The following is a 16672-nucleotide window of genomic DNA, read 5'->3' as shown; positions in this document are numbered from 1 at the left end:
TTTGGATTTTGAATTTTCAGGTAAGGGGTGCTCAACCTGTATTTGCCCGTGTATATTATGTTAACGGTTGAATACGTTACTCTATTGAAATTGGGAAGTTCTTCATGTGTGAGCATATTCTGCTGGCAACTAAATTCCATCCTGCTTTCATCTAGCATTTACCAGTCTTGCTTAGTGAAAACAGCATAACAGCTTGTGGTCAGCTCCTGAATAAAGCTGATAGAAGACATCCACTTTAACTGAAGAGATTCACGTACCTAAAATACCAAACAGACATCTTTCATACAGAACTCCAATTGGACATTTATTCCTACAATAGCCCAGGGCCCTGACTCTCTTGCGAAGATAACTAATAATTCACACTCAATAACATTTGAAATTGGTCATGAAAATGATGACTATCTGTCAGAGTATCAGAGACTCATGTCACTTGGTCATCTTTCTTGAGAAGGAAAAGGTCAGAAGTTGCCTGAAAGCTATCATTACCTCTGATTTATTGACTCACAAGATTATCCCAAAACTGTCATAAGATCAGACAGGTCTCAGCATGCTTTTGGATCCTACTATTCCACGTGGTTAGTCAACTTGAAACTTGAAGCAGCCTGCAGAACTCAGTTCTTCTGTAGACCAAAGAATAGTACACCACAGTACAAACCCTTTGGGCCATGATGTTGTGCCACTTTTCAACCTACTCCAAGACCAACTTAACACTTCCCTCACTCATAGGCCTCTATTTTTCTTTCATCCATGCACCTATCTAAGAATCCCTTAAATATTCCTAATATATTTGCCTCTGTTAGTTCCATGCACCTACCACACTGTGAGTAAAAACCCTACCTTTGACATCCCCCCACCATACTTTCCTTCAATCAACTCAAAACTGTGCCCGCTCGTATTAACCATTTTACTCTGAGGAAAAAGGTGTTAGCTGTCTACATGATTTATTCCTCTTATCATCTTATACAGTTCTATTGAGTCACCTCTCATCTACCTTTGCTCCAAAGAGAAAAGCTCCATCTCTTTCAATCTTTCCTCTTCAGACATGCTTGCTAATCCAGGCAGCACCCTGGTAAAGCTATTCTGCACCTACTCTAAAGCTTCTGCATCCTTCCTACCTACAAAGAGCTGAAGAAAACTGAACACAATATTCCAATGTGGACTAACCGGAGTTTTATAGAGCTGCAACATTCCCTCATGGATCTCGAACTCAATCTCCCCACTAATGAAGCCTAACATACTATTCGCCACCTTAACCACCCTCTTACTATCTCCTTTTTTCGTTAGTCCTGACGAAGGGTCTTGACCCGAAACGTTGACTGTACTTTTTCCTATAGATGCTGCCTGGCCTGCTGTGTTCCATCAGCATTTTCTGCTATCAACTTGTATGGTAACTTTGAGGCATCTAGGGAACATGGACCCCAAAATCCCTCTGTTCCTCCACACTACTAAAAATCCAACCATTAACTCTGAATGCTCCATTCAAGGTTCATCTTCCAAAGTGTATTGCTTCACAGTTACTGCCAATAAAGCCAGAAAATTCTCTCAGATATAAACAATTTAGGCAGCCCCTTCACTCCGACTTAATTAAATTTGTTCCTTCAGTAAACTCGCAAAGTCAGTAACTAATGTAGCTCTAGGAACTGAATGAGTTCAAGTGTACAGAACTCCTGGTAGGTTGCTATAAGTTTCATGTCATCAAGTCAAGTTTACTGCCATATGAATAACTTTGTGTATGCACAGGTGCAATGAAAAACATATATGGAGCAGTATCAAAGGCACACAACATCACAGACAGGACTTGCGGAGGAAATTCTACAAGAAATGTACAACCAAAAATAAACAACGTCCATTGTAGTGCAAAGTGGCTAAAGTGTCATTACACTGAGGTTGTGACTAGGGTTGTGCAGGTTAGTCCAAGGACTGATTGTTTGAAGTAAAGTAGTTGCACTTGAATATGCTGTTGTGGGACTTCAGACTTGGTCCATGCCCAGAAAATGCTCAAACTAAGCATTTGTTTTAATCTTATGTTTATTTTTCCAAATGGGCTCCTTGCTACGAGGACAGATCCAGTCAGTGTTGTCATGGAAGGTGACCACTCCCTCCAAAGCTAAGCAAATGTAGAATGTTTTGGTCACGTGTGGTACGTGCCCTCCACTGTGTTCCATGTACATAGATTGCATGAGTACTGGAGGAGATGGGAAGGTGGAATGCAGGTGAAACCAGAGGGACCACATACCGATGCATTTCATGGTTATGCATCTTGCTATTTTCAACCTTAATTATTTATTCCCATTATGTACCTTCCAGAAAATAATGAGGGCAAGTCTTGTACATTTGAATGTAAATACTGTGAGTTGTGGGAGGGTACAGAGTTGAATGTTAGGATTGTCTGAAAGTAAAAATTAGGTAAACATACTTGATCAAGAGTAGGGTCAATAGTTAGAAAAAATAGTTCAAGGTGGCATGAGGGACCAATGTCAAGAATTAAATTTTGGATTAGGCAGGGGTGCAACACCAGAACAGGAAAAAAATATATTCATAATGTGGTCCAGCGGCAAAGCATATTGCTCCTCCTGTAAGATGTGTGATTGTGACATACATAATGGTCTCCATGGTGATGACATCTGCAAAGGTGCACCCAACTTCAGCTCCTGATTAACAATGCCAAGGAACTGGAGCAGGAGCTAGACATACTCAAGACCATCTGGGAAGTTGCAAACCTCATGGATGAGACTTTTACTGAGGTGGTCACACAGAGAGTGCAGGCTTCAGATAGTAGATGTGCCATAACCTTAAACGTAAGGGGAGTAAGGAGGCAGTGCAGGGTTCCCTAAGGCCACTCCCCTCAGCAACAAGTATACCCCTTTGAACACTGTTGGGGGTGGGGGGAGGGAATGACCTGTCAGGTCACAGTAGCAGCAGCAGCAGCCGCCAGGCCAGTGGCACCCTGGCAGGCTCCGAGGCTCAGCAGGGACGGGTAAATTCAGGCAGAGCAATAGTGATAGGAGACACAATAGGGGGACAGCCAGTCGATTGTGTGGTTGTGAAAGAGAAGTCCAGGACTCAGGATGTCTCAGAGCAGTTGCAGAAGATTCTAAAGAGGCAGGGGGAACAGCCAGAGGCTGCGTGCACATTGACACCAGTTGCATAGGTAGAAAGAAGGAAGAGGTCCTTTGCAGTGAGTATAGGGGAGTTGGCAGGACCACCAAAGTAGTAATCTCTGGATTATTCCAAATACCCTGTGCTAGATAGGGCAGGAATAGAATGATAGTACAGATGAATGAGAGGCTGAGGGTGTGGTGCAGGGGGTAAGCTTTTAGATTTTTGGATCACTGTGATCTCTTCTGGGGAAGGTACAGCTTGTACAAAAAGGATGGGTTACAACTGACCCGAGAGGCACCAATGTCCTTGTGGTCAGGATTGCTAGAGTTGGTAGAGAGGGTTTAAACTAATTTCACAGGGGGATGGGAATCAGAGTGACATGGCTGAGGGTGGAGAACTTGGTATACAAGACGATGCATTGTGTAGTGAGACTGTGAGGAAGGACTGTGAGGATGATAGGGCAAAATTGCAGTCAGTGGGATAAACTGAAGTGTAATGAGGGGCAAAATCAAAGAGGGTGATGGTGTTATATTTGAGTTCATACAGTATACAGAATATGCAAGATGATCTTGTACCACAGTTAGAGATTGCCAGGTATGATGTTGTGGGCATGACTGAGTAGTGGCTGAAAGAAAACCACAGCTGGGAGTTGAAAATCCAAGGATACACTTTGTACTGAAAGGGCAGACAGCATGGCAGAGGGGGTGGAGTGGCTCTGTTAATAAAATAAAATGAAATCAAATCCTTAGAAAAGTGTATCACAGGATTGGAAGATGTAGAGTTCCTATGGGTAGAGCTAAGGAACTGCAAAGGTAAAAATATCCTGGTGGGAGTTAAATACAGTCCTCCAAATGGTAGCCAGGATATGGGGTACAAATAACAATGGGAGATAGAAAAGGCATGTAAAAAGGGTAGTGTTGCGATGATCATGTGGGATTTCAATATGCAGGTAAATTTGGAAAATCAGGTTTGTGCTGAATCCCAAGAGATGGAATTTATAGAATGCCAACTAGAGCAGTTTGTGGGTGTCCACTATGGGGGGTGGCGGTGGCCGTGTAATGAACCAGACTTGATTAGGGAGCTAAAGTCAAAGGAATTCTTAGGAGAGAGTGACCATAATATCATAGAGTTCACCTTGCAGTTTGAGAGGGAGAAGATAAAGTCAGATGTATCAGTATTACAGTGGATTTAAGGGAATTGCAGACACATAACTGAGGAACTAGCCAAAGTTGATTGGATGGAGACACTAGCAGGGATGATGGCAGAACAGTAATGGCTGGAGATTCGGGGTATAATTCAAAAGGTTCAGGATAGATACATCCTAAATAAGTATTCTAAAAGGAGGATGAGGCAACCATGGCTGACAAGGGAAGTCAAAGTCAGCATAAAAGGAAAAGGAAGTGCATATAATATACCAAAAATTAACAGGAAGTTAGAGGATGGGGAAGCTTTTAAAAGCCAACAGAAAGCAACTGAAAAAACAATAAGTAGAGAAAAGATGAAATATGAAGGTAAGCTAGCCAATAATGTAAAAGAGGATTCCAAAATTTTTTTAAAATATAAAGAATAAAAGACTGGAGGGGATATTGGACTGCTGCAAACTGATGCTGGAGAGGTAGTAATGGGGGACAAAGAAATGTCAGATGAAAATATCTTGCATCAGATTTCATTGGGGAAGATACTGGCAGAATGTCAGAAGTTCGGGAGTGTCGGGGGCAGAAGTGAGTGCAGTTGCTATTACTAAGGAGAAGGTGCTTGGTAAGCTGAAAGGAGGTGGACTACACCCCAGGATTCTGAAAGAAGTAGCTGAAAAGATTGTGGAGGCATTAATAATGATCTTTCAGGAATCACTAGGTTTTGGAATGGTTCCAGAGGACTAGTAAATTGCAAATGTCACTCCATTCTTTAAGGCTGGGGGGCGGGGGAGGTGAGAGAAGGCAGAAGAAATGAAAATATTGGCCAGTGGATGGGAAGATGTTGAAGTCCATTATTAAAAATGAGGTTTTGGGGTATTTGCAGGCACATGATAAAGTAGGCCAATGTTAGCATGGTTCCCTTAAAAGGAAATCTAGCCTGACAAACCTGTGGAATTCTTTGAGGAAAGGTTGATGGGAGTAGACAGCACAGATTAGATGGGTCAAAGGGCCTGTTTCTGTGTGGAATTTTTCTTTGACTCCATGACTCTAAATATCAGGCAGAATAGACAAAAAGTCAGTGGACATTGCTTACTTGGATTTCAGGTCTTTGACAAGGTGCCGCACATGAGGCAGCTTAACAATGTAAGAGCCAATGGTATGACAAAAAAAGATGCCAGCATAGATAGAAGATTGGCAGGAGGCAAAGAGTAGGAATAAAGGTGGCCTATTATGGCTGGCTGCTGGTAACTATTGGTGTTCTGCAGCGATCGGTTTGGATGACTCCTTTTCATGTTATATGTTAACAATTTGGATGTTGGAACTGATGACTTTGTGGCCAGATTTGCAGATGTTACAAAGATAAGAAGAGAGGCAGGTCGTGTTGCAGGAGGACTAAGGTCTGGGAAAATGGGCAAAGAAAAGGAAGATGAAATATACTGAAGCGAAGTGTACGGTCATACACTTGTTAGAAGGAAGAAGAAATAAAGGCATGGACTGTTTTCTAAATGGAGAAAAAAATTCAAACATCAGAGGTGCAAAGCGACTCAGGAGGCCTTGTGCAGGATTCCCTAATGGATAACTTGGAGATTGAGTCACTGGTAAGGAAGGCAAATTCAATGTTGGCATTCATTTTGAGATGTCTAGAACATACGAACAAGGATGTGATTCTGAGGCTTTATTAGTCATTGGTCAGACCCCACAGAGTATTCTGAGCAGTTCTGGGCCCCTTATCAAAGAAAAGTTATGCTGGTATTAGAGGGGGTCCAGAAGAGGTTCACGACAATTATTCTGGGAATGGAAGTGTTAATTATGAGGAGTGTTTGATTGTTCTGGTTCTGTACTCACTGGAGTTTAGATGAACGGGGGAGGGATCTCATTGAAACCTATTAAATATTGGAAAGCCTAGATAGAGTGGACGTGAAGAGGACATTTCCTATAGTGGGTGAGTCTAGGACCAGAGGACACAGATAGAGTGGATGTAAAGAGGACATTTCTTATAGTGGGTGAGTCTAGGACCAGAGGACACAGATAGTGTGGACGTGAAGAGGATGTTTCCTATAGTGGGTGAGTCTAGGACCAGAGGACTCAGTCTCAAAACAAATCAATTTCCACTTAGAAAAGAGAAAAGGATTAACTTTTTTTTAGCTGAGGGTGGTAAATCTGTGGAATTCATTGCAAAGGACTGTGGAGACCAGTTCACTGAGTACATTTAAAATGGAGGCAGGATAAGTGAGGTGAATGTGTATACAGGTCCACAATCCCTTATCCGAAATCCTTGGGGCCAGTTGCATTTTGGAATTCAGAATTTTTCCGATTTCAGAACCCCCCCCACCCCCTGATACCAAAAATCACGTAAGCTCAAATCCCTTATTTAACCTGTCTCAGTGCAGTGGACTTTAAGACCCAGCAGCACACCAAACCTACGCACATCCTCCCGTATACTTTAAATCATCTCTAGATTACTTATAATACCGAATACAATGTAAATGCTATGTAAGTAATTGTTATGCTGTATTGTTTAGGGAATAATGACAAGAAGAAATTTTATTTCCAAAAAAACATTCAATAAAACATAAAAATATATAATGCTTCCAACGAACAGAATCAAACACATGGTAAATGACTTATTGGAATAAATGTAGAACGTCACTGTCACTATAAAACTTCAGTAACTTGTCTTTCTGTTTATTTAAGTGATATACAGTGGTAGTTCTGACACTATTTTCTTCAGTAAGATGCCGCACAGACACATTACGATCAAGCTTCTGCAATAATTTCACTTTCTGCGTTACTGATAGAGAAGATTCCTTCTCTTTTTCTCAGTGTTACCCATAGGGGTATCTGCAGCTCTTTTTTACATTTTCACAGTGAAATTAAACACAAAGTCAACAGCGAACACAAAATACCAGTGAACAGCAAATGCACGTGTAACCAGTACGAGCGCTGAGCCACAACTGACGTCTGGCGGCCTCTGCTAGTGCTGCCACATCACATCTGAGTGACGTCAGCTGTCGGCAAAAAAACTTCAGTTTTCAGAGCTTTTTGGATTTCAGATAAAGGAATGTGCACCTGTATTCGTCATTTTGTAGACAAGCCTTGTGGACAATAGGGGGACACTGAAGGCTCAGCAAATGAGCTTACTCTTGCAGCCTTGGCAGTGATAAGTTTAACTGTAACAATGTACACCATAATTCAGCCACAGTATGCACACCTCAGCAGTTAAAATAAGACTGAAGACCACTGGAAGGTGGTGGGTCATGTTTTATTTGCAGGTATTTATATGCATTCCATTTATACAGCTTCATTCTTACCTATTACATCCTAGTTCAAGCTGACATTATACCTAGATCCTGCTACAGATGGATCCAGCAAAATTAATTGAATAGTTATGAGTGGAGCCAAGCATTGTTCTATCAATGAAGCACATGATCCAGAGAGTCTCTGAAGCAGCTGGAAATACTGTCTTTGAAGCCAGAAATATGAGCTGGAGCTGCTATGGTTTGTTTTTGACCACCCCTTCCCCCATTTCCACAAAATTGTCCTTCTTTGGGTCAGGTTTAACTCTAATCGTTGGCAGATTTTCCCATTTGTTCTTTGATCACAAGGCAACCCTATGCTCTATAATGATATATTGTTTTTTTTATGGTGAGCACAACAATGCATTCCTCTCTTCTGGCGTACAAAAAGCAACTTACTAATGCCACTCTACTGCAATATTGACAGCTGCCTTTTTTAAAATTTCCATTAACTGTGCTGCATTTTAATAAGGCTGAGTGGATGTGAATGAACTCTACTAGGTTTATCTTTTAAGAATAAGGCATAGCTGGACAATTACACTGGCCAACAAAGATTTTGCTTCCTGAAAACCTTTGGGTTTTGGGCTGCTGATCATGAAAATCACCAGGGAATTTCCCTATCACATACCACTTTATTGAAATTATTTTTTACTGGTTGTTTCAAATCATAATTCAAGTCAATTAAAATGTTGCCCACAATGTAAGCTGAAACCATTAAGTATAATATATCACAAAGATTTACTTTCTGCATCCCAGTTAGACTTCTTCCCTGCAAATCCTGGCACTGCCAGTAACGAGCATGGCGAAAGGTTTCACCAAGACACCGTCATCATGGAGAAATGGTATCATAACAACTGGAATCAATCAATGACGGGGGTGGCGCTATGTGGTGCTATAGCACCACCAGAAATGATAATAGCACCACCATAGTACCACCAAGAAATTAACTGAAATTTGTCCTCTCTACACTTCTGCTTATTCGTTCGGTGTCAATGTCTTGCCATTGCTGTCCTCAGATCAGTTAAGCTGATCTAAGATTACTTAAGGTGGTGATGTCACTCACTCTCAATCACGCAAGAGATGGATAGTATATATCCAGGCGCAGATCCATAGTCTCATGAGACTAACAGATGCCACACACATAGTGCTTTTACAAGCTAGCGTGGGCCTGGCATGTGCATTATTTTGGCTGGCGTGAAAAATTGATCGATTTTTAATGAGAAAACGACCTCGTCCAGAGGAATCAGTGGTGTCTCAGCCTGAGTCTGTCTTAATTGAAAGCGACATGCAGAAAGAAGTAAGTGGGGATGAGGACGACAGCAGTTCATCGAAGGAGTGTGAAGGCAAAGTAGAGGAACAAGAAATGGAGCAGGATTCGGAAGAGAACGTGGATGAAGCTGCTCTTAGTGCTAGTGGGAATACTGTTAGTGATGTTAGCCAGCAGCCTGAGGAAGGACTCCGTCAGCTAGCATTGAAAAAGTACCCTTCGCTGCTCGCAACAGTTTGGCAATCAGCAAAGGAGTTTTATTCGTGGCTGGTTTGACCTGCTGGAATATTCGATGACGAAAGATACTATGTTCTGCTTCACATGCAGGCATTTCCTGTGTGGAGGACATGGGTTCCATTTTGAGTCCACCTTCACTGTCACCAGTTACCGCAACTGGCAGAGAGCTACAAGAGCTTTCAAAACCCACCATGTCAGTGCAGTTCATAAGTTTGCTATGGAGGCATGGGCCGAATTCAGATTGAGAAAACAAGATGGTTCAAGATTGGGAAATATGTTTGACAAAGGACATGCAAAGATTGTCCAAGAAAATTGTGAGTATATGAGAGATGTGGTTGAGTCTCTACACTATACTGCGTGCCAAGGCATTGCCCAGCGAGGACACCGGGAGGATGATGGATCTGGCAATAGGGGAAACTTTGTTGAGTTGCTCATTGTAATTGGACAGTGTGATAAGACTCTAGCTAAAAAAAAAGAGGACAATCCTGGAAATGCAAAAAACACCCATCACGATATCCAAAATGAAATCATGGCTATTATGGCAGATATGGTCAGAATTCAAATAAGTGCAGAAATCAAGGAGGCTGGACATTTTGCCATCATGGTGGATGAAAGTAAAGACTTGAGTAAAATGGAGCAAATTTCAGTGGTGGTGTGGTATTTGAATAACGGAACAGTGAAGAATTCTTGCACTTCACTCCAGCTGAATGGTTGGACACAGAGTCGCTTCTTAAAAGCATTGAACAGACACTCGCCCAGTGTGATATTGATAAGAATGCGTGTATAGGTCAGTGTTATGACGGGGTGGCAGTGATACCCGGGTGCAATAACGGGGTACAAGAGAGGTTCGGGAAAGAGGTCCCACAGGCATTAGATATACACTGCCATGCTTACAGACTTAAGCTTGTTTTAGTGGATGTTGTGAGCAATGTACAACAAGCGGGTGAGTTTCTTGAAACTGTGCAGCTGCTTTACAACTTCTTTTCAAACTCTGTTACACAGAATCTTTTCATGGAGAAACAGAGAGAACTGGAATCAACTGCACAGCCCGTGGAGTTGAAGAAATTGTCAGGTGCACGCTGGGCCTGGCAGTATACAGCTTTGTGGGCTATAAGAAAATCACTCCCTGCCATTCTAGCTACACTACAGGATATTATGGGTCAACCAAATGCATGGAGGAAAACGAAGGCCAGAGCCGTAAGTGGACGGATTGACGAGCAGTTTGCTTTATTTCTCACTCTGAGGATTTATTCCGAGTCCCAAGTTCATGTCAGACCAGCTATAATCTCCCAGTTTGGAGCTTTCATCCGCTGTGGACTTGGCTCACTCTGTTATTGATGCACTCTCAGCAAAACGGGAAGAGGAATCATGGAGTGAAATTCAGACAAGAGCTAGGGACCTGTGCGTCAAGGCCGGTATACAGAGCAGACCACATGAAAGGAGACAGGCCCAGCCACCCCGCTGCCTACATGATTTTGTTGTTTTGGCCCAAAATGAACGCACACCTGTCACATCCTCTGATGACCTTCGCAAGCACTTTTTCTATCCAGTTATAGACAGACTTCTGACTGAAATGAAAAGACAGTTCTCAATTGAGACTGGGAGTGTTCTGACTTGAGTCTCAGCATTGAGTCCCAAACATAAGTTCTTCCTAGACAAGAACTGTCTTTGGCCAATGGCCCAATACTATGGAGTGACAGAAGTGAACCTGACTGCAGAGCTACATCAGGTTCGGCCTCTGCTGGAAACAAAACAAAACCAAGGAGAGGCAGTGAATAGCACAGTGGAATTTCTAGCTCTAATGAAACCCTACCGTGATGCATTTATAGATTTATACAAACTAATCTGCATATCACTGACTCTGCCTGTTACATCTGCCTCATGCGAACGGAGTTTCTCTTGCCTCAGACGCGTCAAAAACTACCTAAGGAGAAGCAACGGCGATGCTCGGAACAGCAACTTGGCTCTATTGGCCATAAACAGCCGGAGGACCAAAGCACTTGACATCCAGAAAATCATTGATGCTTTCGCCACCAGTCACAATAACAGACAGATTGTGTTTCTCTGAAAACATCAGTGGTGAGTGCAGTTGATTTTTTAAAAATTTAGGCCAAGAGTAATGCTGATTATTATTATTATTATTATTATTATTATTATTTTGTAGTGGATACCCCATAGTCCTTATGTTTCCTGCAAATCCTAAAGTATTACATTTACTACTATTAAGCCTACTGGTTTTGCTTAGACTTCCAAGCGGTGATTCTGTTCATTTTTGTTTTAAATTCAATAGCCGAATTAATTGAGGTATTGCATGGTCAGAGTACGATTTGTCCAACTCCTGGTAAAGTCTTGCATCTGTTGTTTGCCTTATTTCACTTTAATAATGGTGTATCTCTTGGCATTGTCTGTCTATGTAAAGCGAATAGCAGTGGACATTGGGGTTAGTGTTGTGTTTTTCAGTTGAAAAGCACGCATTTGACGCTGATTGCGGGATTGGTGCGTGATTCACGTTGTGCGCTGTGGGTCGGATGCTCTGTTGGTTTGTTTGTTTATGCTCTGTGTAGCCCGGGTTGTCTCCGATGCTGTTGACACTGTCACAGTTCACTTCTATATTAGATCTATCAATTGCTGTTGCTTGTGAATCAACAGAGGCATTTATAGTAGGCACATAATGCTTGAAACTGACTTTTTAACGCACGAGTCTGGCCTTGCGAATACATATTACCATACAGTACATCCCTCAGCACCATCGCTGAATAATTCAGCCCCGCTGTAGCACCAGCAAGAAAAAATCTCTGGCGCCGCCACTGATCAATGATGGCTGATCATTGCTGGATACTTAAGCGAGAAGCCTCAGACACCGAGTACAAATGAAAATCATCAGCAAAACATTTTAGCTTAGTTGCACTACTGCAAAACATCAGCACCGTTATGCAATTAAATGTATTATACAAGTGCTGCACGGCTGAGGAGCTCAGAGATACAGAGAGAGCTATGCATCCTACTGCATGATTCACAAAAGGCTACTGCACAACTACAGCAAATAATTAGGAAAGCCTGGTGCATACTGATTATTGTTAGGGGAAATGAATACAAAAGGATGTTTTAAAGATATTGGCCAGACCCTACATTGAGTATGATGTACTGCACTGGTCTGCTTATTCAAGGATGGGTGATAATGCATTCAAAGTAGTCTGGAGAAGAATGACGAGGGGGTGCCACGGTTACATAGTAGTTAGTGCAACACTATTACAGCCCAGGGCATCAAATTCATGGTTTCAATTCCAGTGCCCTCTGTAAGAAGTGTGTAGCCCTTTACCATGAGCATAGGGGTGTCCTCCGAGTGCTCCAGTTTCCCCCCACAGAACAAAGATGTACCAGTTAGTAGGTTAATTGGTCACTGTAAATTGTTCCATAATTAGGCTAGGGTTAAATCGGGAGTTCCTGGGCAGCAAGTCTCAAAGGGCCAGAAGGACCTATTCCGCACTGTATCTCAATAAATAAATAAAAGTACAGCAATGTCTAAAATAGGCAGTTTGTTTGATGACGGAAGGGGTAGACAGACTTGACTCATACAGGCTGGAGTGCAATGGGTGTTGATTGAAAAATATAAGATCCTGAATAGTCTTGACAAGGTGGATATAGAGAGTTACCTCTTGTGAAGGAAGAGCTGTTCTTCACTGGCACTATTATGTAGCCTTTACTCTGATGCACTGATAGTGTGCTAACTTAACTGTCAGAATTTTGGCATTGCACTGGAAGAAATGGTGAAAGAAGCTTTCCAAAAAATGAAGACCATATTAACAGACAGAAAGATGAGCACGTACACTGAAAACAGAATACTGCAGCGCTACATTTATTCTATCCTGACTTATGGAAGTGAATGCTGGACCATTTCTCCAGCAATGGAAAAGAGACTAGAAGCAGCTGAATTATGGTTCTACGGGAGAATGTTAAAAATATCATGGACCACACACACATCAAATGAAGAAGTTCTCAGAAGAGCCCAAGCAGTTCGATCACTCATACCAACAATAAGAGAAAGACAACTCAGATTCCTAGGACACATCATGTGGAAAGATGAACTAGAAAAACTCATACTCTCTGGAAAGATTGAGGGGAATAAACCTGGAGGAAGACCTCAGCTTACGTACATCAAAAGCATAGCCAGGTGGTTACACATGGAGGAAATGGAAGTCATCCAAAAAACGAAGGATAGATCTATATGGAAAACCATGGTCACCAAAGTCCGCATTGGATATGGTACCTAGACAGACAGACAGACAGGAAGAAATTTGCCTTGTGTTATGTGTTCATAATTTTTATGCCTTTTTCTAAAGCATACTCAACAGTAGTATTGACATGGTAGCTGCCACTGAACTCTTGGATTGATGCCAAGCCATGAAGGCACAGATTTTGGTGCTGCCCAAGCACTTTGCTACTGCTGTTTTCTATTGCAAGATTTCTTATATAACCATATAACAATTACAGCATGGAAACAGGCCATCTCGGCCCTTCTAGTCCGTGCCAAACATTTACTCTCACCTAGTCCCATCTACCTGCACTCAGCCCATAACCCTCCATTCCTTTCCTGTCCATATACCTATCCAATTTTTTTTTAAACAACAAAATCGAACCTTCCTCTACCACTTCTACTGGAAGCTCGTTCCACAGTCATTCATTTATCAGTCTACCATTTACATAATAGTTGTTATGCCCTCATTACAAAGCCAAAACTGAGCTTTTACAAGGTCTATGAAGTTGCAGATCCCACTCATTCCATAATTTCTGTGACAGAAGGAGGTCAAGAATGTTTTTCCTGGTGTCAGTTCCTTTAGTACCTGTCATTAGTCCAGAACCAGCAGATACTTAACTCAGTACTCGTACTATTAATCAGCAGATAAATCATTTATACCACAATAAGATTATTTCCTATAAATACCACCAAGATCCATTAATATTCTACATAATACTGCATTCTCCTGACATTTGTGAGCACATATTACCCAAAATGTACTCTAAATAAGCTGTTATTCAATTAGATATAGTTTATTCATTATATAGCTGGAATTTCAGCGCAATCAAACAATAAATACCAACTAATCAGATCAGCTGCACATGAATGGTTATTTTAATTTTATTTTCCCTTTCTTGACTTCTGTAGGAGGCAGATAATTCCCAGGTCAAATGACCAGTTGAGAAACTGAAGCATTTGTTCCTTTTGGAAGATCCTGATTGGTTATCCAAAAGAGCTGATGATATTTATCCAGCAGACAGTACAAACTAGGTTGGATGGCTCAAATTCAGCTCAATCAGCTTATTTGTACTGAATACGAAATGACAAAATGACTGAGCTCCTGACCTGGTTCCATTCCCTTAAAATAATTTTCTCATAAAAGAAATAGCAATCATCTAAGTGTTTTATGACAATTTCAGGATATGACAAATGAGGCATTTGTGGTTCTACGAACCAGCAGCAGCTTTGATCTGAATATCACTAGGAAAACTATGAAGAATTATTTTGGGAAATGACTGTTATTTTCTTTTCTCTAATCCCTCCCTTTCCATTCCTCACACTACCAAACTAGCATCCAAATAAGATGGACATTTTTAGCCTTTCCTGCCTATAAATTGGACAGGTGATTTCCCCACATCGTTGCTTAACCATCCATCACAATATGCACAAGAAGAAAGCTGTGTGTCTGATCTCTTCTGTTGCTAAGTTGCCGTAACTAATTGGTACCTCAGAGGTCAGGGATCACTGCAGGAAGTCCTGTGATTGTAAGCTTGACTTCTTCCCATTCTACGGCACCTTGCTGTACAGTTCTCGTCACAATACAAATGTACTCTTGCAACAGCAGGGCAGGAATTTGATCAGAAACGTAGGCACAAATTTTTAGTGACTGAAAATTTCTTAAACCTACATTTCTACACATGTCATCCACATCAGAGTAATATCACGGAATTCATTACTTCTTGGTGTTTGTAGAGGTACAGAGGATTTTCCTCCTTGGTTATCTCTGTGGCTACTTGACTCTCTGCTTTGATCTGAATATCATCTGTACTATAGAGGAACTGTGTATAGAATGGCCCATGCTTTCAACCAAAGTGTCAGTAATACTAGTGATACAATCCAGTTCCCCTTACCTTCAAATCAGGAATGCCGTAGCCTTTTCTTAAAGTGATCTGGAAGACTTCTAATGAACTGATGTAGGCAGCAAGCCTCGTAAGACTCTGTTTGCCACTTCCCCCAACACCAACAAGAAGTGCATTCCCTCTGGGAAACTCCAAAATCCGGTTAATCCGGCAGCTGGGACAAATAAAATAGTGAGATAATTATTCATTGCTTACATTCGTTTTGTATCAGTAAGAGCACTAAGGAAAAATGTGTGTATTCTTACATGTGACTCATGGCGTCCTCAAAAAGAACTAAGCTCATTGCAGCGTTTACTTCATTGTAGTTATCCAGCATTTCCATCAAGATTTTGTTCAAGGAATCCCAGTTCTGTACGGGCATGTACTTGGGTTCCCCAATCCCACCAGAAAAGTGGCAGTACATGTTCATAATTTTAGCCTGCTCCAGGCTCTCCTCCATGTCCTAGGGTACAAAAGCCACATGTCATTTCTTCGTAGAACCACCTTGGTACTTTTAATACATAGTTGATTATTCTTGTTCATTAGATAATTGTGCAATATTTTTTAAATCAAAAGGAAGCATCATCACTCCTGCACTACTGACTGTGCTAGATGCATCAATGGGCTCCAAACATTTTTAATCATAGGGCAATATCTAATCATGCGTCTACCCTGTGTTTTGCCTGCATTTTAATCTGCATTTATGTCTATATATTAGACTTTTGCCTTGTGGTAGAAATTACAAATAATACTGTGTGAAAAAATCAAAAAGAACCTTAAATCAGCAGAGATGCAAGTTTCCAACTTTTGTTCCAAAGTGTTTGTCCCTTCTACTTTATCCAGTCACGTTGGATTCACATGCTGTTCTCTAGAATGAATGGCTATTGACTGTCCTCCAGACTACTGATATTCTGTGAGATATGGAGGGTGAGGCATGAAAGGGAGGGGGTTGATTTCTACTCCATCCTATTTTGATTCACAAGACAAAACAGGGCCAATATAAACAAATCAATTTTCTGTGATTTCCAAGATATTTGGTGGATGGTTTTAAGGCAATTTCTTGAATGACTGATGTGCTCTCATTAACACACTTATTTGTCTTAGAGCCTGAAACTATGGCACATACATCAAAGAACTTCTTCACCAATTCTGTCTGGATTTTATCAAAGACACTGAAGTCTTTTTCATCCATCATCTTATCCCTGTAGACGCGATTAGACTCATGCTGGTATAACGTGACCAAATCTTGAGGTGTTTTCAGACAGTCAGGTGTACTGAAGAGAATACCCTGTGAAAAGCACATAAAACATTGCATTAGCAACAGAAGTAATTTGTTGAAATGAATAAAGATGTACAATTTTACAGTGACTTTTACAACTTCATTACAAGTAATAAGGCTCTTCTTTTCCAGACCATGCTCAATGGGATTTTGTAACTGATCAAGAAACTAGGCTTAATTCTTATTCGGGAACTTCATTAAAATTATTTCATAATTCATT

General features: G+C 41.3%; 1 protein-coding gene across 1 annotated transcript in view; it reads right to left on the bottom strand.

Annotated features, from left to right (window-relative positions):
- Positions 1-16672, bottom strand: part of dnah9 (dynein, axonemal, heavy chain 9) — a 586329-nt gene that overhangs the window by 317922 nt on the left and 251735 nt on the right. Inside the window, exons 42-44 of the mRNA XM_072242702.1 lie at positions 16300-16461; positions 15440-15636; positions 15186-15348 (exon numbers count right to left, since the gene is read on the bottom strand). Of these exons, the coding sequence (XP_072098803.1) occupies positions 15186-15348; positions 15440-15636; positions 16300-16461 (522 nt within the window). The remainder of the gene's footprint in view (positions 1-15185; positions 15349-15439; positions 15637-16299; positions 16462-16672) is intronic.

The sequence above is a fragment of the Mobula birostris genome, chromosome 24, assembly GCF_030028105.1.
Source record: "Mobula birostris isolate sMobBir1 chromosome 24, sMobBir1.hap1, whole genome shotgun sequence".
In the NCBI taxonomy this organism is placed as follows: Eukaryota; Metazoa; Chordata; class Chondrichthyes; order Myliobatiformes; family Myliobatidae; genus Mobula; species Mobula birostris.
Note: the sequence above shows the minus strand (reverse complement) of the source record. Positions and strands in the feature narration are given on the sequence as shown.